Source organism: Chenopodium album, chromosome 9 (genome assembly GCF_948465745.1).
Source record: "Chenopodium album chromosome 9, dcCheAlbu1.1, whole genome shotgun sequence".
Classification (NCBI taxonomy): domain Eukaryota; kingdom Viridiplantae; phylum Streptophyta; class Magnoliopsida; order Caryophyllales; family Amaranthaceae; genus Chenopodium; species Chenopodium album.
The window spans coordinates 67,465,941-67,482,453 of record NC_137842.1 but is presented as its reverse complement, the minus strand read 5'-3'; the positions used below and the strand labels follow the sequence as shown (position 1 = coordinate 67,482,453).

At 35.3% G+C, this 16,513-nt stretch overlaps 1 protein-coding gene and 1 pseudogene across 2 annotated transcripts; one reads left to right on the top strand and one right to left on the bottom strand.

Moving 5' to 3' along the window:
• The first annotated feature begins 750 nt into the window (after positions 1-750).
• LOC145558909 (pentatricopeptide repeat-containing protein MRL1, chloroplastic-like) lies at positions 751-14,166 on the top strand. 2 transcript variants are annotated; one of them, XM_081620276.1, is made up of 20 exons: positions 751-1,071; positions 2,252-2,894; positions 2,964-3,467; positions 3,598-3,826; positions 4,086-4,149; positions 4,287-4,431; positions 4,525-4,640; positions 4,915-5,043; positions 5,155-5,328; positions 5,445-5,609; positions 6,208-6,348; positions 7,285-7,384; positions 8,104-8,212; positions 8,415-8,506; positions 9,306-9,396; positions 10,442-10,673; positions 11,238-11,330; positions 12,130-12,178; positions 13,173-13,266; positions 13,752-14,166. In XM_081620276.1, the coding sequence occupies exons 1-20, from the start codon at positions 751-753 to the stop codon at positions 14,008-14,010; spliced, it is 3,750 nt and encodes a 1,249-aa protein (XP_081476402.1). In that variant the 3' UTR covers positions 14,011-14,166. The 2 variants fall into 2 exon arrangements, with proteins under 2 accessions (XP_081476402.1, XP_081476400.1); XM_081620274.1 differs by having other exon boundaries at positions 2,252-3,467.
• Positions 14,167-14,191: 25 nt separating this feature from the next.
• LOC145558030 (putative glucan endo-1,3-beta-glucosidase BG4 pseudogene) lies at positions 14,192-15,365 on the bottom strand (annotated as a pseudogene).
• Positions 15,366-16,513: the final 1,148 nt, after the last annotated feature.

Genomic DNA, 16,513 nt, shown 5'->3' with positions numbered 1-16,513 from the left:
GGGGAGAAAATTAGAATTCTAATATAAATTGAATTCTAATGGAACGTGGGCCCAATATTGTAGTCAATAAAAACATGACAAAGTAAGGTTGTAGGTAGGGACCACATACAACAGTATGTGTAGCCTTTACCATGTTTCTTCTCTTGCATTCCTAATATTTTAAGTTTTTAAATAAACTATTACTCTAGTGTATTTTAAATTTTTAAGTAATATTTTACTTATACAACTACCAATTTTACAAACAAATTAACGAAAAAAAAAAAACACCAAGGAAGTATAAATAATCAAAATTGTGCATTGATATGCATTTTAGTCAATGTGATGCACATATTTTCACCAAAGGTTGTTATATATATTCAGGTGTACAGTCTACCAAATGATTGCTGCTTATTTAATTATCAAATGTGAGAATATATTTTCTCACATATTTTGGTAGAGAGATTAATAGGGGTATTAATTTACTCCGTAATACAGTTGTAGAAGTTTGGCGCCACAAAGGATTCCCAAAAAGTTCTAATACTTCTAAAACATCAACTAAACTAACTACCATTTTGGGGATTAGTCCTAAAATCATTAACAATGCCACGTCAGCAAACCACAATAACCCAAAAAATAAAATAAAAATAAAAATAAAAAAAAGTTCCTTCATTCATCATCATCCAAAACTAGTCTACTACCTCACTCTCAACCTCCATTTCATCTTCATCATCTTCATCCTCATCTCTCCAATTTTCTCTCTCCTCATCTTTCATGGATGCTCTCTATTCTCCTACCACGCAAACCCTAGCCCTAATTCCTCGATTTTCTTCGTCTTCTTCATCATCTTCATCTTCTTCGTCTGTTTGTTTATGTATCTCCAGAATTCAATCAATTCGCAGTGATTTCTTCGGAATTTCCCCAAAATTGAGGCTCAATTCTCGTCGGAAATGCAAGCGTCTTCGCTTTCATACCACTCAAGTTCCCGTCGCTTCGTTGAATTCGGTTCCGATTGTTGCTGTTATCGTCGCTGCGATGACGGTTTCTGCCGTCGCTGTGGTTTTCTCCAATTTTTACTATTCCAAAAGGAAAAAGGTTTGATTTCAGTCTTTCTCTCTCTTCAATTTTTTTTTTGCTGTAAGATTTTGTAATTTTTGGATGAGAATTGATGTGATTGTTGAAGAGATGATTATTTTGTGTATTACTCAACTTGTATCTGGTAATTGTCTTAATTTGTCTGAGCATATATAGAAAAAACAATCATTTTAAAGTAAATTGTGGTATTAGTGGATAAGATTCTTGGAATTGTAGCCATTGAAGTATGTTTTTATGCCGCAATTTTGAAAGTAGTAGTTTATGGATGGCATTTTGAGTTAGTAATTTGTTGGAAGGAGGTTGTGCAATTCTCGATTTTCGGCATAAGATTGCCTGCGTTCAAGTGATTTGCCTGTGTAAATTTAGAAGGGTTTCATCTGAAAAAAAAGGACGAAGTATTGAATGATCGACTTTAAGAGGCAATATGGTTATACTCATTAATAATTTTTTTTTCTACATACTTCCTGTTATTTTACTTTTTAAATCAATTTATAGCTAATAAGTAGCTAAAATCTTAGTTGCACCTTTTGCATACTATGCATAAGATATGTCCAAAATCTGATACAAAAGCAAAAATGGATGAGTACTAGATTTTTATTGGTCAAACTCTACAAAATTTGACTCTTCTCATTTGAGATGGACAAATTTTGGACAGGAAAGAAGAACATTGATGAACAAAAGGCCGGGAGTCACTGTAAGAGCCGAGTGGGAGGGTTATTTAGGTAGGAACAATTACAAGAGGAAGAAGGAAAATTGTTGATTGTACGGGTGCAAAAGCCACTGAAATAATTGGAAGATGTATGACGATGAAGAAAATATATTTTATATTATTTTTTTTGTTAGTAAACATGACTCTAGGGTTTTCCTTTTTCACCTGTTGTCATTTCAGTTATTTTCTGGTGCACAATAGAAATAGATGATAGATAAGTAGAATTTGAATTTGTAATTGATGACCTTTTTGGTAAACATCCTAAGGCATCAGAAAACAAATTTCATTTACAGAGTATCTATTTCTTTCCTAATCCGCGGTATAGTATTTTAGTGGTTTTTGGTAATCCCTCATAGTATCCCCCCCCCCCCCCCCTCTTTTTTTTTATTAATTTTTTTTCCATTAAAATATACCCTGTATTGGAGTAGGGATGATTACTTCTGATATTTCCCTCTCATTGCCGCTCTATAGGTTCCATCTTCTGAGTATAACCAAAAAGAAAAAGGTACAAGAAAAGTGGGGTTTTATAGTCCAAAAGATGCTGCACATCTTCAGATGGGAAGTTTGAAGGAGATAAATTTTCCATCACCAGGAGAAAGCATCTCTGAGGATAATGTGGGCAGGGTCAATTTGTCATGGAAAGGTTCTTCATCAATACCAGAAGATACAACTGCAATCGGACAAACAGATTTTGCTGATTCAAAATTTCAAGAAATAGGGGCTGTTGCTTCTGCGCTTATGGAGAAGAGAGAAATAGACCTGCCTCTTCCACATACATCTTCTCAACATCTTCAGATAGAAAGTGTCAAGGAGCCAAGTTACTCTTTATCAGAAGTCAAAGAAACCAATATTAATGATAATGAGGGTGGCACTGAATTGTCAAATCAGGATCATGTTGCAACACCTAAAGATATACCAGATGCTGAGTCTGCAGATTTTCTTGATTCTAGTTTTCATGATTTAGGGGCTATTGCTTCTGCACTTTCAGTGAAGAGTGAGGAAATTGGTCTCTCTCTTATAGAGGAATCTTCCGAATACTTTGACGTGGAAAGTTTTGAGGATAAAAATTCTTCACTATCAGAAGTTGTAGAAACCACCTTAAAGGAAAATGAAGGTAGGATCAATTTGTCTTATGAAGATCCCTCTTTGACACCTTTGAAAACATCTGATGTGGAATCAGCAGATTTTCTTGATTCTAATTTTCAGAATGTAGGGGCCATAGCTTCTGTACTTTCGGAGAAGATTGTAGAAATAGGGCTATCTGTTCCAGAGGCATCTCCTGAATCTCTGCAACCACCTGTCAACTTAACTGAAGAATCAGACTCTGTAAGTTGTGGAGTGGAGACTGATTTGAATCTTAATTCACCTGTTAATGTTGATGAGATGAAGGATACCGTGATTGCACTTGTGGATACCACATTCACAAAAGATAGTAATCTTATAGAACAAAATCGCGATCAGGATGATTTCAAACTTCAAAAATCTAGCAATCAAGAAAGAACAAGATCTGTTAGAGATGAGCTGTACATGTTTTATGAGAATTCAGTTGCATCAGACAACCCAAAGCATTTGCTGGGAATAAATGGATCATCCACTCAAGCATCTCATTTGGTGAAAAACAACTTCCCTGTGACTACGAGGAATTCTGCCCCTAACATGTTGCAAGAAGATTTTTTCCAAGCTACAGGTTATGCTGAATATATCTCTGGAACATGATTAATTATCAGCAATCAGTTGTGTATCATTACTATATGGCTTGGAGTGTCATGATTGTGCATCAAGTATCTGACTTGTTTTTTAGGCTTTGATTTTTCCAGGCATCAGAGGACACGGGCCTGTCGCATCCCATGCAGGAGGCTCTTTTAATGAGGGAAAAGGCTTGCGGAAATTAAAAAGAAGTCTAAGAAAAGAAACAAGGGCCCGTTCTTTGCTATATGACCACCGAAGTGTTTCTGATTCTCCTGATGCGACTTCACCTGAAGCTAATAGCCAACACACTATACCTAAGCATATGAGATCTTACAACCGCTTGCTGAAAAGTGGCAGGTATTGATTTTAAGAAGCTTTGTTTCCAAGTTTTGAGATTTCACGTATAGCTGGATGTTGAGGCAAATAATTTGCTTACTTTGAAATTCATTAATTTTGTGACATACTGGTTTTAACAGATAGAATTATGCATAGGTTTTGGTGAGGCTATTAACATTTAATGCCTCCACCTCACTTTTCTGTTGGATTCTTCTGTAGCCTACCTTATATACTTCTCTCTATCTCCATCTTTTCCTGGATAACATATTCTATTTATCAGGTTAAGAGAATGTGTAGAGTTGCTTGAAGATATGGATAGCAAAGATATATTGGATATGAGTAAAGTAAAGTCACATTTTCTTTTACTTATGCTCAGAAAGATTCTATTCTACAATTTTAGATTAGTAAATAATAAAAAAAAAATCCTTTTTTTTTTTTTTTTTTTTCTTTGTGGTTCTGATCTTTTATGCTTTGGTTTCAGATTTACCATGCTAAGTTTTTTGATTTTTGTCGAAGACAAAAGGCTGTTAAAGAAGCTTTCCGTTTTACCATGCTGATTCCAAATCCTACTCTTAGTACTTTCAATATGCTTATGTCTGTTTGTGCTGCTTCACAAGATTCCGAGGGTAAGCTCTAGCTTAAAATGGCAACTTATTTAGGTTTTTTCTTGATTTTATTTGATCCACTTTATTGTGATCCAATTATGATTGTGTGTGTAGGAGCTTTTGATGCTTGGCTTCTGGTTCAGAAGGCTGGATATAAAGCTGATTGTAGACTTTACACTACTCTGATATCAACCTGTGCTAAAAGTGGAAAAGTTGACACTATGTTTGAAGTGAGTCTGCTTCATCATTATTCTTTTTAAGTTGCTTTTTAGGATTAAAATGAGTTGTACCTTGTATTTTGAGCAGCTTTACTCTTCTTTAGTATAATTAGTCTGTCAGATCTTTCTTCCTTTTCTTGTGGGTAATTTGTTTTTCTTTACAGTTGGTTGTCCAAATTATTATTCTTTTGTGCAATGTGTGTGTGTGTGTGTGTGTGTGTGCAGTGTTATCTTTTCTTTTCTCATATTGAGTATATTAAAATTCACTCTGGAAATTCTTCATCAGGTCTTTCATGAAATGGTGAATGCTGGTGTGGAACCAAATCTTCATACGTATGGAGCTCTTATTGATGGTTGTGCAAGAGCTGGTCAAGTAGCTAAAGCCTTTGGTGTGTATGGGATTTTAAGGTCTAAGGTGTGTAGTTATTGAATGTTTGGAGATGAATTTGATTATTTTTTGGACTGTCTGTGCATTGCTTCCTCAGTACCTCTAAAAGCCAATTGATAGCATACCTATATGCAGTAGAATGTGAAGCCAGATCGAGTTGTATTCAATGCACTTATCACTGCGTGTGGCCAGTCTAAAGCAGTGGAACGTGCTTTTGATGTGCTGGCAGAAATGAGATCTGAACTACAGCCTATTGACCCTGATCACTTTACTATTGGCGCTCTGATAAGAGCCTGTACCAGCGCTGGTCAGGTAAAGAGTCTCTTAACCGTGTTACATTCAAGTTATCGGCCTGCTGTGATTGTCCTTATTTACTGCTATGCAAATCAATCATTTTAAAACCCTCAATAACAATCTGCATTTTCTAGGTTGATCGAGTGAAAGAAGTATATGCTATGATGGAGCAATTCGACATTAAAGGCTCTCCAGAGCTTTACACAATTGCTGCTAATAGTTGCAGTCAGACTGGTGATTGGGATTTTGCATGCAACATATATGCTGACATGAAAAGGAAGGGTGTGGTCCCTGATGAGGTAATGCTTGGCAATCTAATGTCTATTTTTTTTTTAATGGATCTAATGTCTAATTTAGATGTAGCAGTTGCCCCCCCCCCCCCCCCCCCCCCCCCCCCCCCCCCCCCTTTTTTTTATTTTTATTTATTTATCTATTTTTACTAGGAAATTCATAATCCTTCCCCAAATAAAAGTCCTTTTTCACCCTACAACCTTATCCTTAAATAAAACTCTCATTTTACCTTAATCTCTTACATTATTAACTTTTAATCAATTAAACCTCACTATCACTCTTTTTTTAATCAACCAAACCCTCAACTCTTTTTTTTTTCTTCTTCCCACTTTAAATCAACCAAACTCTGCTATTTTTTTTTGGTCGTTTTTCTTTTTTACCTACTTGAAAATGTGTGCAAGAACAAATAATACTTTTATTCGGGGATGCAGGGAGTACTATAATTCTTTTCAGTGAGCTGTCATAGGGTGATTAGTGTGTCATTCATAGTATTCATCTTTGTTAGTAGTCAATTATAGAAAATTCATCTTTTCGTGCTGTTAGTAATCCTTTCGTCTTTGTTGATGTATTTGCTTAATACACTCAAGCTTCTCATGTTTCATGCAGATGTTTTTTAGTGCCTTAATAGATGTTGCTGGGCATGCTGGTAACCTTGATGCTGCTTTTGAGGTTCTGCAAGATGCAAGAACTGAAGGGATGAATCCAGGAATTATTGCATACAGCTCGTTGATGGGGGCCTGTAGCAATGTATGTATCTCTTACTTTTTTTTTATTCTGGTCATTTCAAGCTTGTTGATGGGGGCATGTAGCAATGTATGTATCATACGGCATTGCAAAGTTTGTGAGTGGTCTTTGAGCATTAGAAATTTAGAACACTAAGGCTTTGTTGCTGTTGTTGTTGTTGTTGTTGTTGTTGTTGTTGTTGTTGTTGATGATGATGATGATGATTAGTGTGTTGGATCATAGCCTTTAATTGATTATTATTTTTTTTAGTTTTTTAAATATAATGTTCAGGTTTACCAAAGTATCTCTATTTGATATGCCTAACTGCCCCCTGCCCAGAGCTGTAAGTTAAACCAAAATTACTCGCAGATAGATATAGTAAAATATTGAACCGACTAACCACGAATAGACTTGAAATCTTGAAGCCCATGAATAGTAAGTTTTAAATGCACTTCAAACCCATAAATATGTGATTTGACTGAACCATTGACTTGACCTACTAATAGTAGCATAGAATTGCATTTTACACGGGAAGCTGACCGTGCCCAAGAAGAAACTGACAAATTTTTATTTTAAATCCTAAAAACACACTAGTTATTGTTACGAAAAAATTTAACCGAAAAATTTAAATTAAGTAATCCAAGCCCTATTCACTCACATATTATTTAAAAACTTTACATTGCACGCTGCCTATAGCTTGTAGGATTTGGTTCAGTGATTTTAGTATCCTTCCCAATTTAATGGAATGAGTGGGAAAAAAAAAAAAATCCTATCATGGCTCCGGCCAGATGGCTAAATGAGTTTCTTGAAATTTGACTTTGCCATGTTACTTGTTCCCTTTGTTTTTATATTCTAGGTCTATGTTCCCATTCCAAAAAAAAAAAATTAAAAAAAAGGGTCTATGCTATATGATGCAAAATTTGTCATGATAATGACCATAATGTCTAATACTGATTTCAGACCCAAAATTGGGAGAAGGCACTCGAGCTTTTTGAGCAAATCAAAGCTATGAATATGAAACCCACAGTTTCAACTGTAAATGCCTTAATTACTGCACTCTGTAAGTTACTCTGTCTATATACTGTTTTTGATGTATCTAAATTTATTGTTAAAGGGTAATAAATATATAAAATGCTGAGGCCTTAGGGTTGTGAATTCAAGTTCAATATGGTACATTTCCTAATGTTCTCTTGTTTTGAGTATTCACATTTGCCAATGTATATCTTTGACATTAGTATCTCTAGCAGAAAAATGGGAGCAATTGTAAGATGTATCATTTATTTTAATCATTGCTCATCAGTTTTGTTGAAAAGCTTTAGCAAAACATTTAATGTTCTTCCAGTTTCTGATTTCCATGAACTATGAAACCAAGATTGCAAATTTCATATGGAACTCTAGTGTTAAACTGATAACAACAGATTGACAATAACAACAAAGAATTAGTGTATCAAAATGGTTTATGCAAATATAGGAAACATAATCTCCATAGATTGCTCATGTTTGTTTACTACAAAGCAAAAAGAATTTCTTGCAAGTAGTTAGTGTATAAAATTGGCTTATGGAAAATTCAAAATGGGATTAGTATGATTGTTATTCTATAATTCCAGTAAAGATTAAGGAAACAATTAGAAGGTGAACCCAGCAAATTTATGAACTCTTAACATGAAACACCGTCAATGTGGAAGGATAAAAAGCCATATTACTGAAACTTGTTCCTGACAAATTATCAGGCTTGTGGAGGCTTTTGCAATAAAATTGACCCTGGAATTGTCCACGCAGGTGATGCTGACCAAATGCAGAAGGCTCTGGATGTTCTGACAGAAATGCAGAAACTCAACTTGAGGCCAAATAATATCACTTACTCCATTCTAATAGCGGCAAGTGAAAAGTAATTTCTCTTTTCTTATGTCCAATGAATTACTATATTTTTTGGTGGAACCTTTGTTTAAGGCCCTAGACACAGAAAGTTACTGCTTTGATGAACTCTGAAAATTTGTCTTCAGATCTTATGCATTTGTTCTTTATTCTAGCTCCTGAGAGGCTTCTAGATTCTTGAAAGAAGGGTTTATGATGGTTCTTGTGCTTTGCAGAATGGATAATTTAGAAGTAGGCCTTGCACTATTTTCTCAAGCAAAAGCTGACGGTGTTTCCTTCAGCCATATCATGTGTAAATGTCTTATAAGTAAGTTCAAAAGATTTATTGATTAACTCATTTAAAATTTCTTTGATCAAGCACCTTGGTCCATTCTAATGTATTATTCATGCTTTATATAAGTGAAATGCATACAAGTGTTTTCTCTTTTAACAGTGTATTTGGATTGAGGGAGATGGAGGGAAAGAAAATGGAGGGGTGGAGTATCTTTCATTTGGATACCAAATCAGGAAGGAGAGAAATGGAGGGATTAAATTGTAAGAAATTGATCTCTCCAACAATGGAGAGACTTGGAAGGGAAACTCGTCATTCTCCCCCCCCCCCCCCCCCCCCCCCCCCCTTCCCTTTCCCTTTCTCCTCCTCCTCCCTTACCTCCCCTTCTTTTCCTCCCCTTTTCTTCATCAAAACACACTGTAAATGTTCTGGCAAATCAATACTCTATCTTGAGTATCTTAAGTGGTTTCTTGTAAAAGGTTTGAGTTTCTTGCAATATTAAGGATATGTACTTTGAAGCATTTGATTATCATTTTTTGTGCTCCCCAAGTTCTGAGTGAATGACTGTGTTGTTTAAGAACCTCACTATGCTCTTGGCAATGATGCAGTTTCTGGTTCGAAAAACATTATCAAACCTTCATCTAGTCATTTTTATAGGCCTTGCTTGTTACCCTTCTTGTTTTATGGGTTTATATGTCTTTATATATTATAAAGCTTTTTGCAACAGAGTGTTTCTTTTTTATATTTTTCCTAATATCTTTTTAAATATATTAATTTATTTTTAACATAAAAATATTTTTGTAATTGATTTCTGTTGCTGCAATGCATCTTACAGAAATGTGCTACCGGAGATATGAGAGGGCTTCTACAATTGGTGAGCCTGTTTTATCTTTTAAGTCTGGACGTCCGCAAATTGACAGCAAATGGTATTCCATCTGCCCTCTATATGTTGATGGATTGATTTATTTTGTGTGCTTATTGTCATCACTTTTCTTCATTTTGACATAACAAAGTGACATATGGCTGAAACAAGTTCCTTTGCCGACTTTTCTTCACTGGAGCTATGTGGCTAAAATTTGTGGGGGGTGGGGGAAATCCTACACTGGATACTCTAATGGAACTACTTCAGTTATTTTTTTTAATTTTTTTTTTTAACCAACCAATGGTGAAAAGTTCCAGTTCACATCTGTTTAAGAAATCTTAATAATTTTTTTTCCATTAAAAGGACTTAACCTGCATTGGTTCTTCTAATGGACACTTGACACTTCAGGATGTTTTTTTACTAACCATTGGTAAAAGTTCCAGGGCACATTTGGTTTAAGATTTGCTTCTTTTTCATTAAGAGGACTAACCTTCTTTTGTATATATCTCATGGTATAAGGTCACTTGGATGATTGAACTGAAAAATTAGTTAAGTTTTGGTACACATTCTCCCACATATTGAAAGAGAAGCAGTCTTACAGCAACTGAAAGACCCCCCCCCCCCCTTTCCCCCTAAAAGCTAAAGTATTCGAATAAGAGGGATGGTTGGGATATGAGTGTTAGGCATGCGATTAGGGCTACTAGCTCTTAATTAGTAGTGAAGATGGAGGGTCTACCTTGGTTGGTCGGTCCACTGTACCCTGGATGGAGGCTCTAAGAAACTTAAAAAGCCCACTTAAATAATTTCCTCAAATGACACTAGATTATCAAACTTGACGATGTAAAAGGAATTCACACTTCAATATCAATATACATACTCTAGCTCCTTTGATTTCTTCTAAATCAGAATTGGCACGGTCTTGAGCACATATTAGTAAAGAGGAAATCTAGGCTGTTCTCATTTAATCGTTTGGCTAAGATTACTTAGTTATATTTCATACGCTCACATATGTGTGGCTTTTTTAATGTATGCTCGTTGAAATGTTGTACGCAGTATTACAAATATTATGTCTAAGACGTTTTCCCCTTTTTCTCTTCTGTTGTCTTCAGGGCATCCTTGGCTTTAATGATTTACCGTGAAATGATAGGATCTGGTTTGGTCCCTTCTATGGATATTCTTTCTCAAGTTTTGGGATGTTTACAGCTACCAAAAGATGTATCCTTGAAGAAGAGGCTTATTGAGACTTTGGGAATCAATGCTGAAACATCAAGAAGTGCAAGCCTCTTTCCATTGATAGACGGTTTTGCAGAATATGACCCTCGTTCTTTTTCGTTGTTTGAGGTTAGCTGTATACTAACTCACCCTTCCATCTTTTCACTACTACATCATGTAGACTCATGCGGTCTTTCATGGATGATGTTTGTGTCTGAATTGATTTTGTTGATATTTTAAACATGATTAGAATTGTAGCAGCACTTCAATTTATATTTTTCCTTCAAACTATACAAGTTCAACCCCACCCCCCACCCCCCCCCCCCCCCTCCACAACAAATAAAAGGTTCAGTCTTCGACAAAGGATATACACTAGAGAAACAGGTTATTTACTAATTATAACAATTTGCTTATAAGCTCTCGTGTGATGATACACATTATTTGAATCTTTATGTATTACTGTATTAGGGTCAGTTGGTTATAATGGTCTTTTCATATGATATGATATGCATCTAACGCACGTGCCTAAGGTATTGGTTTCACTTTCTTATTGTAAAATTTTCAATTACATCAAACAAACTTAGAAGAGATTTTGTGCAGCCCGATTAATCTTATGCTAATTTCATTAATACTTCTTCTCTCATTGAAGATAATATCTGGACTTTTTTTTTTTTTTTTTTCTTTTTCTTTTAGGAAGCTGCTTCACTTGGCATAGTACCTGGTGCTTCCTTTAAAGAAAGTCCCATTGTAATTGATGCAACAGATTTGAACATTCACGTAGCAGAGGTGAGTCCGCCACCCACCTCCCCTCCCCTCCCCCTCCTCTGCCTTCTTAGCATTGGTTACATTTTGGACAACTGGGATCTGTAATTTTTTTTTGAGGGAACCTTTATCATGTTTCAAGACCAGCATGATCACAAAATGAACTCGGCTAAGTACACACAATGTCCATATATATTTATTCATTGCTCTTTGAATCCAAGTAGTGATATGATCTGTTGCCACCTGTTATTTTGGTGGTAGACCCAGTTTAAGAGTATGATGATTAATCACCCATGTTCTGCATTTGAACATGTCTTTGATTATTATTTTCCCAAATTTTCGTTAACCATAATACTTCATCCTTTGATAAATTCCAAATCAACCGAAACATTCATCCATTATTTTTGTCTTGGTATGAAACTGCAGTGTTTAAGGTATTTATATCATGCATGGGGCTTTAATTTTCATTGAATAGTATGGTATCCAACCTGTCCTTTCCTCTCTCTTCAGGGGTGCTCATTAATTGCACCATCTCTTTGCTAGCTCCAGACATGTTCATATATGCTGCTTCTGTTGTTGTCTTGTTCCCAAGTAGACACATTTCTACAGTATAGATATCTAGCACATTGTTTAATAGTAGAGATATAAACTAAAGTACTTTTCAGTCTAGATTACTAATATCAGAATCATGGAATCCTTTTAGCTGCCTGACATAATTGAAATAGGGAATACTTTAGGATTGCTGCTCAATTCTGTTTACTTTTTGCATATTATTCATTCGATGCTGACTGCTAATCAATTCTTGTTCATCATATTCTCTCAGGTATATATCCTAACAGTTTTAAAAGGACTCAAGCATCGTCTTGCTGCTGGTATGATTAAGCTTATCTTTTCTTATTAATGTATTATTGATGCATGCACTCTATTTTCATCAAGTTGAATTGTCCTCTTTATCTTTTACATGAAACCCTGCTGTGTCTATTATCTTGGTGATCTTAGAATTTTTTTTTTTTTGGTCTGCATGTCCTAGTAGATTCTGAATTATTATATACTTTGTATAGTTTTTCTATCTTCAGTCGAACTTGGTCTATTGCTCTGAGCAGCCATCTAATGATGGTCCTTTTCATCCCAATTCTCTCTCACCCGTGTTTCATCAATCTTTTGTAATTTGCTTGGACCGCAATGTTTTGCATATAATTTGTGGTCATGTTGGGATATAGCTATTTGATGGATGTATGTTGCAGGGATTTTAGGTCTCTTTTTCCCCTAGTATTCTATCTTCTGAAGTTGCTTTCTGTATACACGAGTTTATGGCTCAGTTGGAGTTAGAACAGTGACAAATGGAAACAAATTGTGTGAATATTTGAATAGAATTTCCCATGTATTGTCATGGTAATGCAATTTTAATTCTCAGCTTGTTGTATTTATTGATAATTCTCAACATCCCTTGTTACTTCCTGATATAGTGGGTATGAGTGGCACAGGAATTATTGCATGTACACATTCTTGGCAGTGTACATATATTAAAAATTTAACATGGACATTCATATCGCAGATTTTCCACCTATTATTAGACAAAAACTCATTTTTGTCAATTGCCCAAAATTGACTTCTACCAATATGAGCCATTGGGGTCCTTGCTTTTTCTAGAAGCTGCTATCTTGGCATTGCCTTGCCAAAATTGCAGAAGTGAGCCTGATCAATAAATGTTGAAATTTCTTCCGCAGAGAGATTACCATATTAGTTTGTCCACTCCACAGCTCTCTGAAAAGTTGCTATTCTATGGCATTAATGTCCGAGTCAAAATATGTTGTAATTGCCGAATGCATAAAAGACCTTGATCGCTTAATTTGAATAATTATGCAGGTGCAAAGGTGCCCAGTATAACTATTTCACTGCCTGTGGAGACAACAGACATTGCACGTCCTAAAGGAGAAAAAACAATCAATCTCTCTGCAAGGTTAGTCATGCTATAAGCACTTAAATGGGTTTTCTGAATATAGATTGAGATTGCGTTTGATTGTTTGAGCTATCTCGAGAACTACTTATATGGTGGCCTCAAGGTTTATGGTATGCACTGTAGTTTGTACTTTGTAGATTATTTATTGCAAGGAAAGCATTTGCATTGTTTAGGAAAAATACAAATTTCTGCTGGAGGAAAGTGTGAAGATGCACCAAATGCAATTTTATATAAAGGATCTTTTTTTTTTTTTTTTTTTTTTTTTTTTTTTTTTTTTTTTTTTTTTCCGTTGCCATATTCTTTGCACTTACTTTATCCTAGCAAGCTTCAGGATCCTCTAAAGGCTCTAAAAAAATGTTTAGATTTTAATTCTCAATCGTTAATACTCTAATGCAATTTTAATTGTGTAGATTTGGCACAACTTAGCTAAAAAAAACCCAGCAAACATGCCTAATAGCAATTTATTGTGTCATTTCTTATTGCAGGCTTAGTCAAGCAATTGGAGCTTTATTTAGGAGATTACGGCTACCATATCAAGGATCTGAATCGAGTGGAAAAATCAAAATCAATGGATTTGCTGTAAAAAAATGGCTTCAGCCAAAACTTGTTCCTTCATTTACTGGGAATCAGGCACAAACACAAGGACAAGCACAAGCACAAATGGGATTATCTCAATTAAGATTAGCCAAAGAAATCACGCATCAGCAGCGCAAAATTCGTACTGGGAATCTTTCCCTGGACTGATGAAAATCTGTAAGTAGAAAGCCCTATATTTATGAGTTGTATATGAAAATTTTCCGTATAGTTTAATCAGGTTATAATGTTATATCCACCAAATTTTGCTCTCCTAACTGCCTTTATATGATTAAATAGAAAAGTTAAAGGCCATATTCTTTTGCATAGTCTCTCTTACAAAATTTTTAATTCAACCAAATATATTGTAATTTGGTTGCATGTTGGGGCTGAAAAGTCCCCAATGTTGCTCAACACCAGGATCCTTCAAATCTTCATCGAACATAGCAAAAATGAATCCTTCTAGTAATGCCGCTGGCCTCTTTGGAGTCCCTTCAAAGTCATTAACATGATGTATGAAATTTCGGTTGTAAGTAGCCGCAAGACCTGGAGTTGTGATATTGCCATTCCCATCATGGGGCCAACCGGTCTCAGATATTATGATGTTAACATCATTGACACCCTCTTTCTCCATTGCCGAGAAGAAACCATCAAGCATGGCATCAAGGAGGTTGGAGTACCTCAGAGCTCCATCCTTGATCAGTGGTTCAGTTGTCCTGAATTGTGCATAGTCTAGTCTTATGTTTTCCGGGTCTGCAGCATAGGGAAAATAAGGATAGAGATTAACCAACAGTGGGGACTTTTGTGATGATAGAAATTGTATAATTCCGCTGATAAAGGGGCGAGCGCTATCTGAAAATGTGGCTGCTGAGGGTGGGAAAGAAGTTCCTAGCACTGCTGAATGCACCACTGTGGTTGTCCTCGTTCCTAGTTCCAGCAGGAAATAATATAAATTAAAAGTGTATTATAGCAATAATAAACAAGAACCGACTCGTAAGATTAATGGAAGTCATAGTTCTGATTTAGGGTTGATTTAAGCTCAATGCAATCTCCTCTTGGAGGTTGATCTGTAATCACATACCGAGATTATTGCTCCTGAGGACATTCTGCAGATTCTGCATGGCAGGCAAAATAGAATCGCTAAATTCTCCTGGTATAACCTCATTACCAACACTGATGTATGTTATCCGGATGTCATTGACATAAGGATGAACATTGCTAATGAACCACGAATTAGCTGCATCTTCACTCGATGCAAGAGTTGGTATATCAGTATTCTTAACACCCAATGTGAGTTCGATATTGCTCCCTCTTAGAGCTTCAAGCACTTCTGGATATGGCTCAAATATCCTCATCTTCCGGATGTTGTGTCGTTTATAGAGACTGACCACATCCTTTGGAGAGGGTAGATTGTCTCCAACGAGCCCATAGCAGACACCAACATCACCTTTAGTTCTTCTTCCGAGAACTGCAAAACTTACATTCAGAGTTAAGGCCAGAAGTAGTAGTGCCCTGAAACCTGCCATTTTCAATCTGCTCTGTTTAAAATGACAAGAAGCAAACACTGTGCTGCTAATTTATGAGCTTTTAGATCCTACTTTTATGTGTAAGCAACTTAAGAAAATTTGTATATAGAGTATTTAGGAATGAAAGTCTTTTGAGTATTTTTCTTCTTTTTTTGGACACCAAATAAGTTAAGTGCTGTTTAGACTCCTGATATTGTGGTATTACTGAGCAAGAGTATCGAAACTGCTCAGTGTTCAGGCTGCATTAACTTCAACAAATATAAGGTAAATGAGATGAAAATGTATACTAAAATTGGAGAATTGTGGTTTGAGAGTAGTTTGATGTAGAGATGGAAAATCTAAGATTTTTATACCACAATATAGTCTTGTTCTTTGGGAAGGTGTCAAGCATTTTAGCCATCTTTTCCATTTTTTTTTGTTTAAGTACTATAAATTGTTCTTTCCATGTTTTACTTAAGAATCTGGGGAAAAAAAAAATGTCTTGCTTGTGTGATTGAATCTAAAAAATACAACCAAAATACAAATTTTTTTTTTTCCCTGAAAAGCATAGAAAGGACATGAACCCTTCCTTTTTTTGTTTTCAGTACAAAAATTATGCATAATATATATATTTTCACGACCTTTAGTTAGAGGTTTTCTTTTGAGTATCTTACCTACCAATCTGCAAGTCAAGAATATTTCAATATGAGATCTATATATATTAACATTCTTTTCTGACGGATCAAAGAGACTACGAGTGGACGAAAATATATGTTTTAAGTTAAATTGGTTTTTGATACTCTAATCCAGCTTCTTTGAAAAATTAATCTTTCAGTGTTAACCACAAAATAAGCTTATAATCTCTCTCATTAGTCATTTACTCATTTTCGATCTATTAATTGATTGTGAGCATCACCAAAATGTAAAAAAAAAGTCACATTTAATTATAGAACTTGGCAAACTGGAAAACTGCAAATAAGTAAAACTGAAATCTGAAAATGGAATCAATAAATGTATAGAAAATGAATACCACCCCACTGAATGATGCAGATAGGGGGGAAAAAGTTACATCAGTCTGTACAGTTTTTTTTTTTGGGTATCAATTTGATCTAAAAAAACCCGAAAAAAATTAGAACAGCAAGTGAAACATCATGTTGTTGTTCTTATCT

Bases quoted from the DNA above. Each gene is read 5' to 3' on its own strand.
- LOC145558909 (XM_081620274.1), top strand. From the start codon at position 751: ATGGATGCTCTCTATTCTCCTACCACGCAAACCCTAGCCCTAATTCCT. The intron at 3,468-3,597 runs GTTATGCTGAAT...TGATTTTTCCAG, and splicing joins AGATTTTTTCCAAGCTACAG to GCATCAGAGGACACGGGCCT. The intron at 13,267-13,751 runs GTTAGTCATGCT...TTCTTATTGCAG, and splicing joins ACAATCAATCTCTCTGCAAG to GCTTAGTCAAGCAATTGGAG.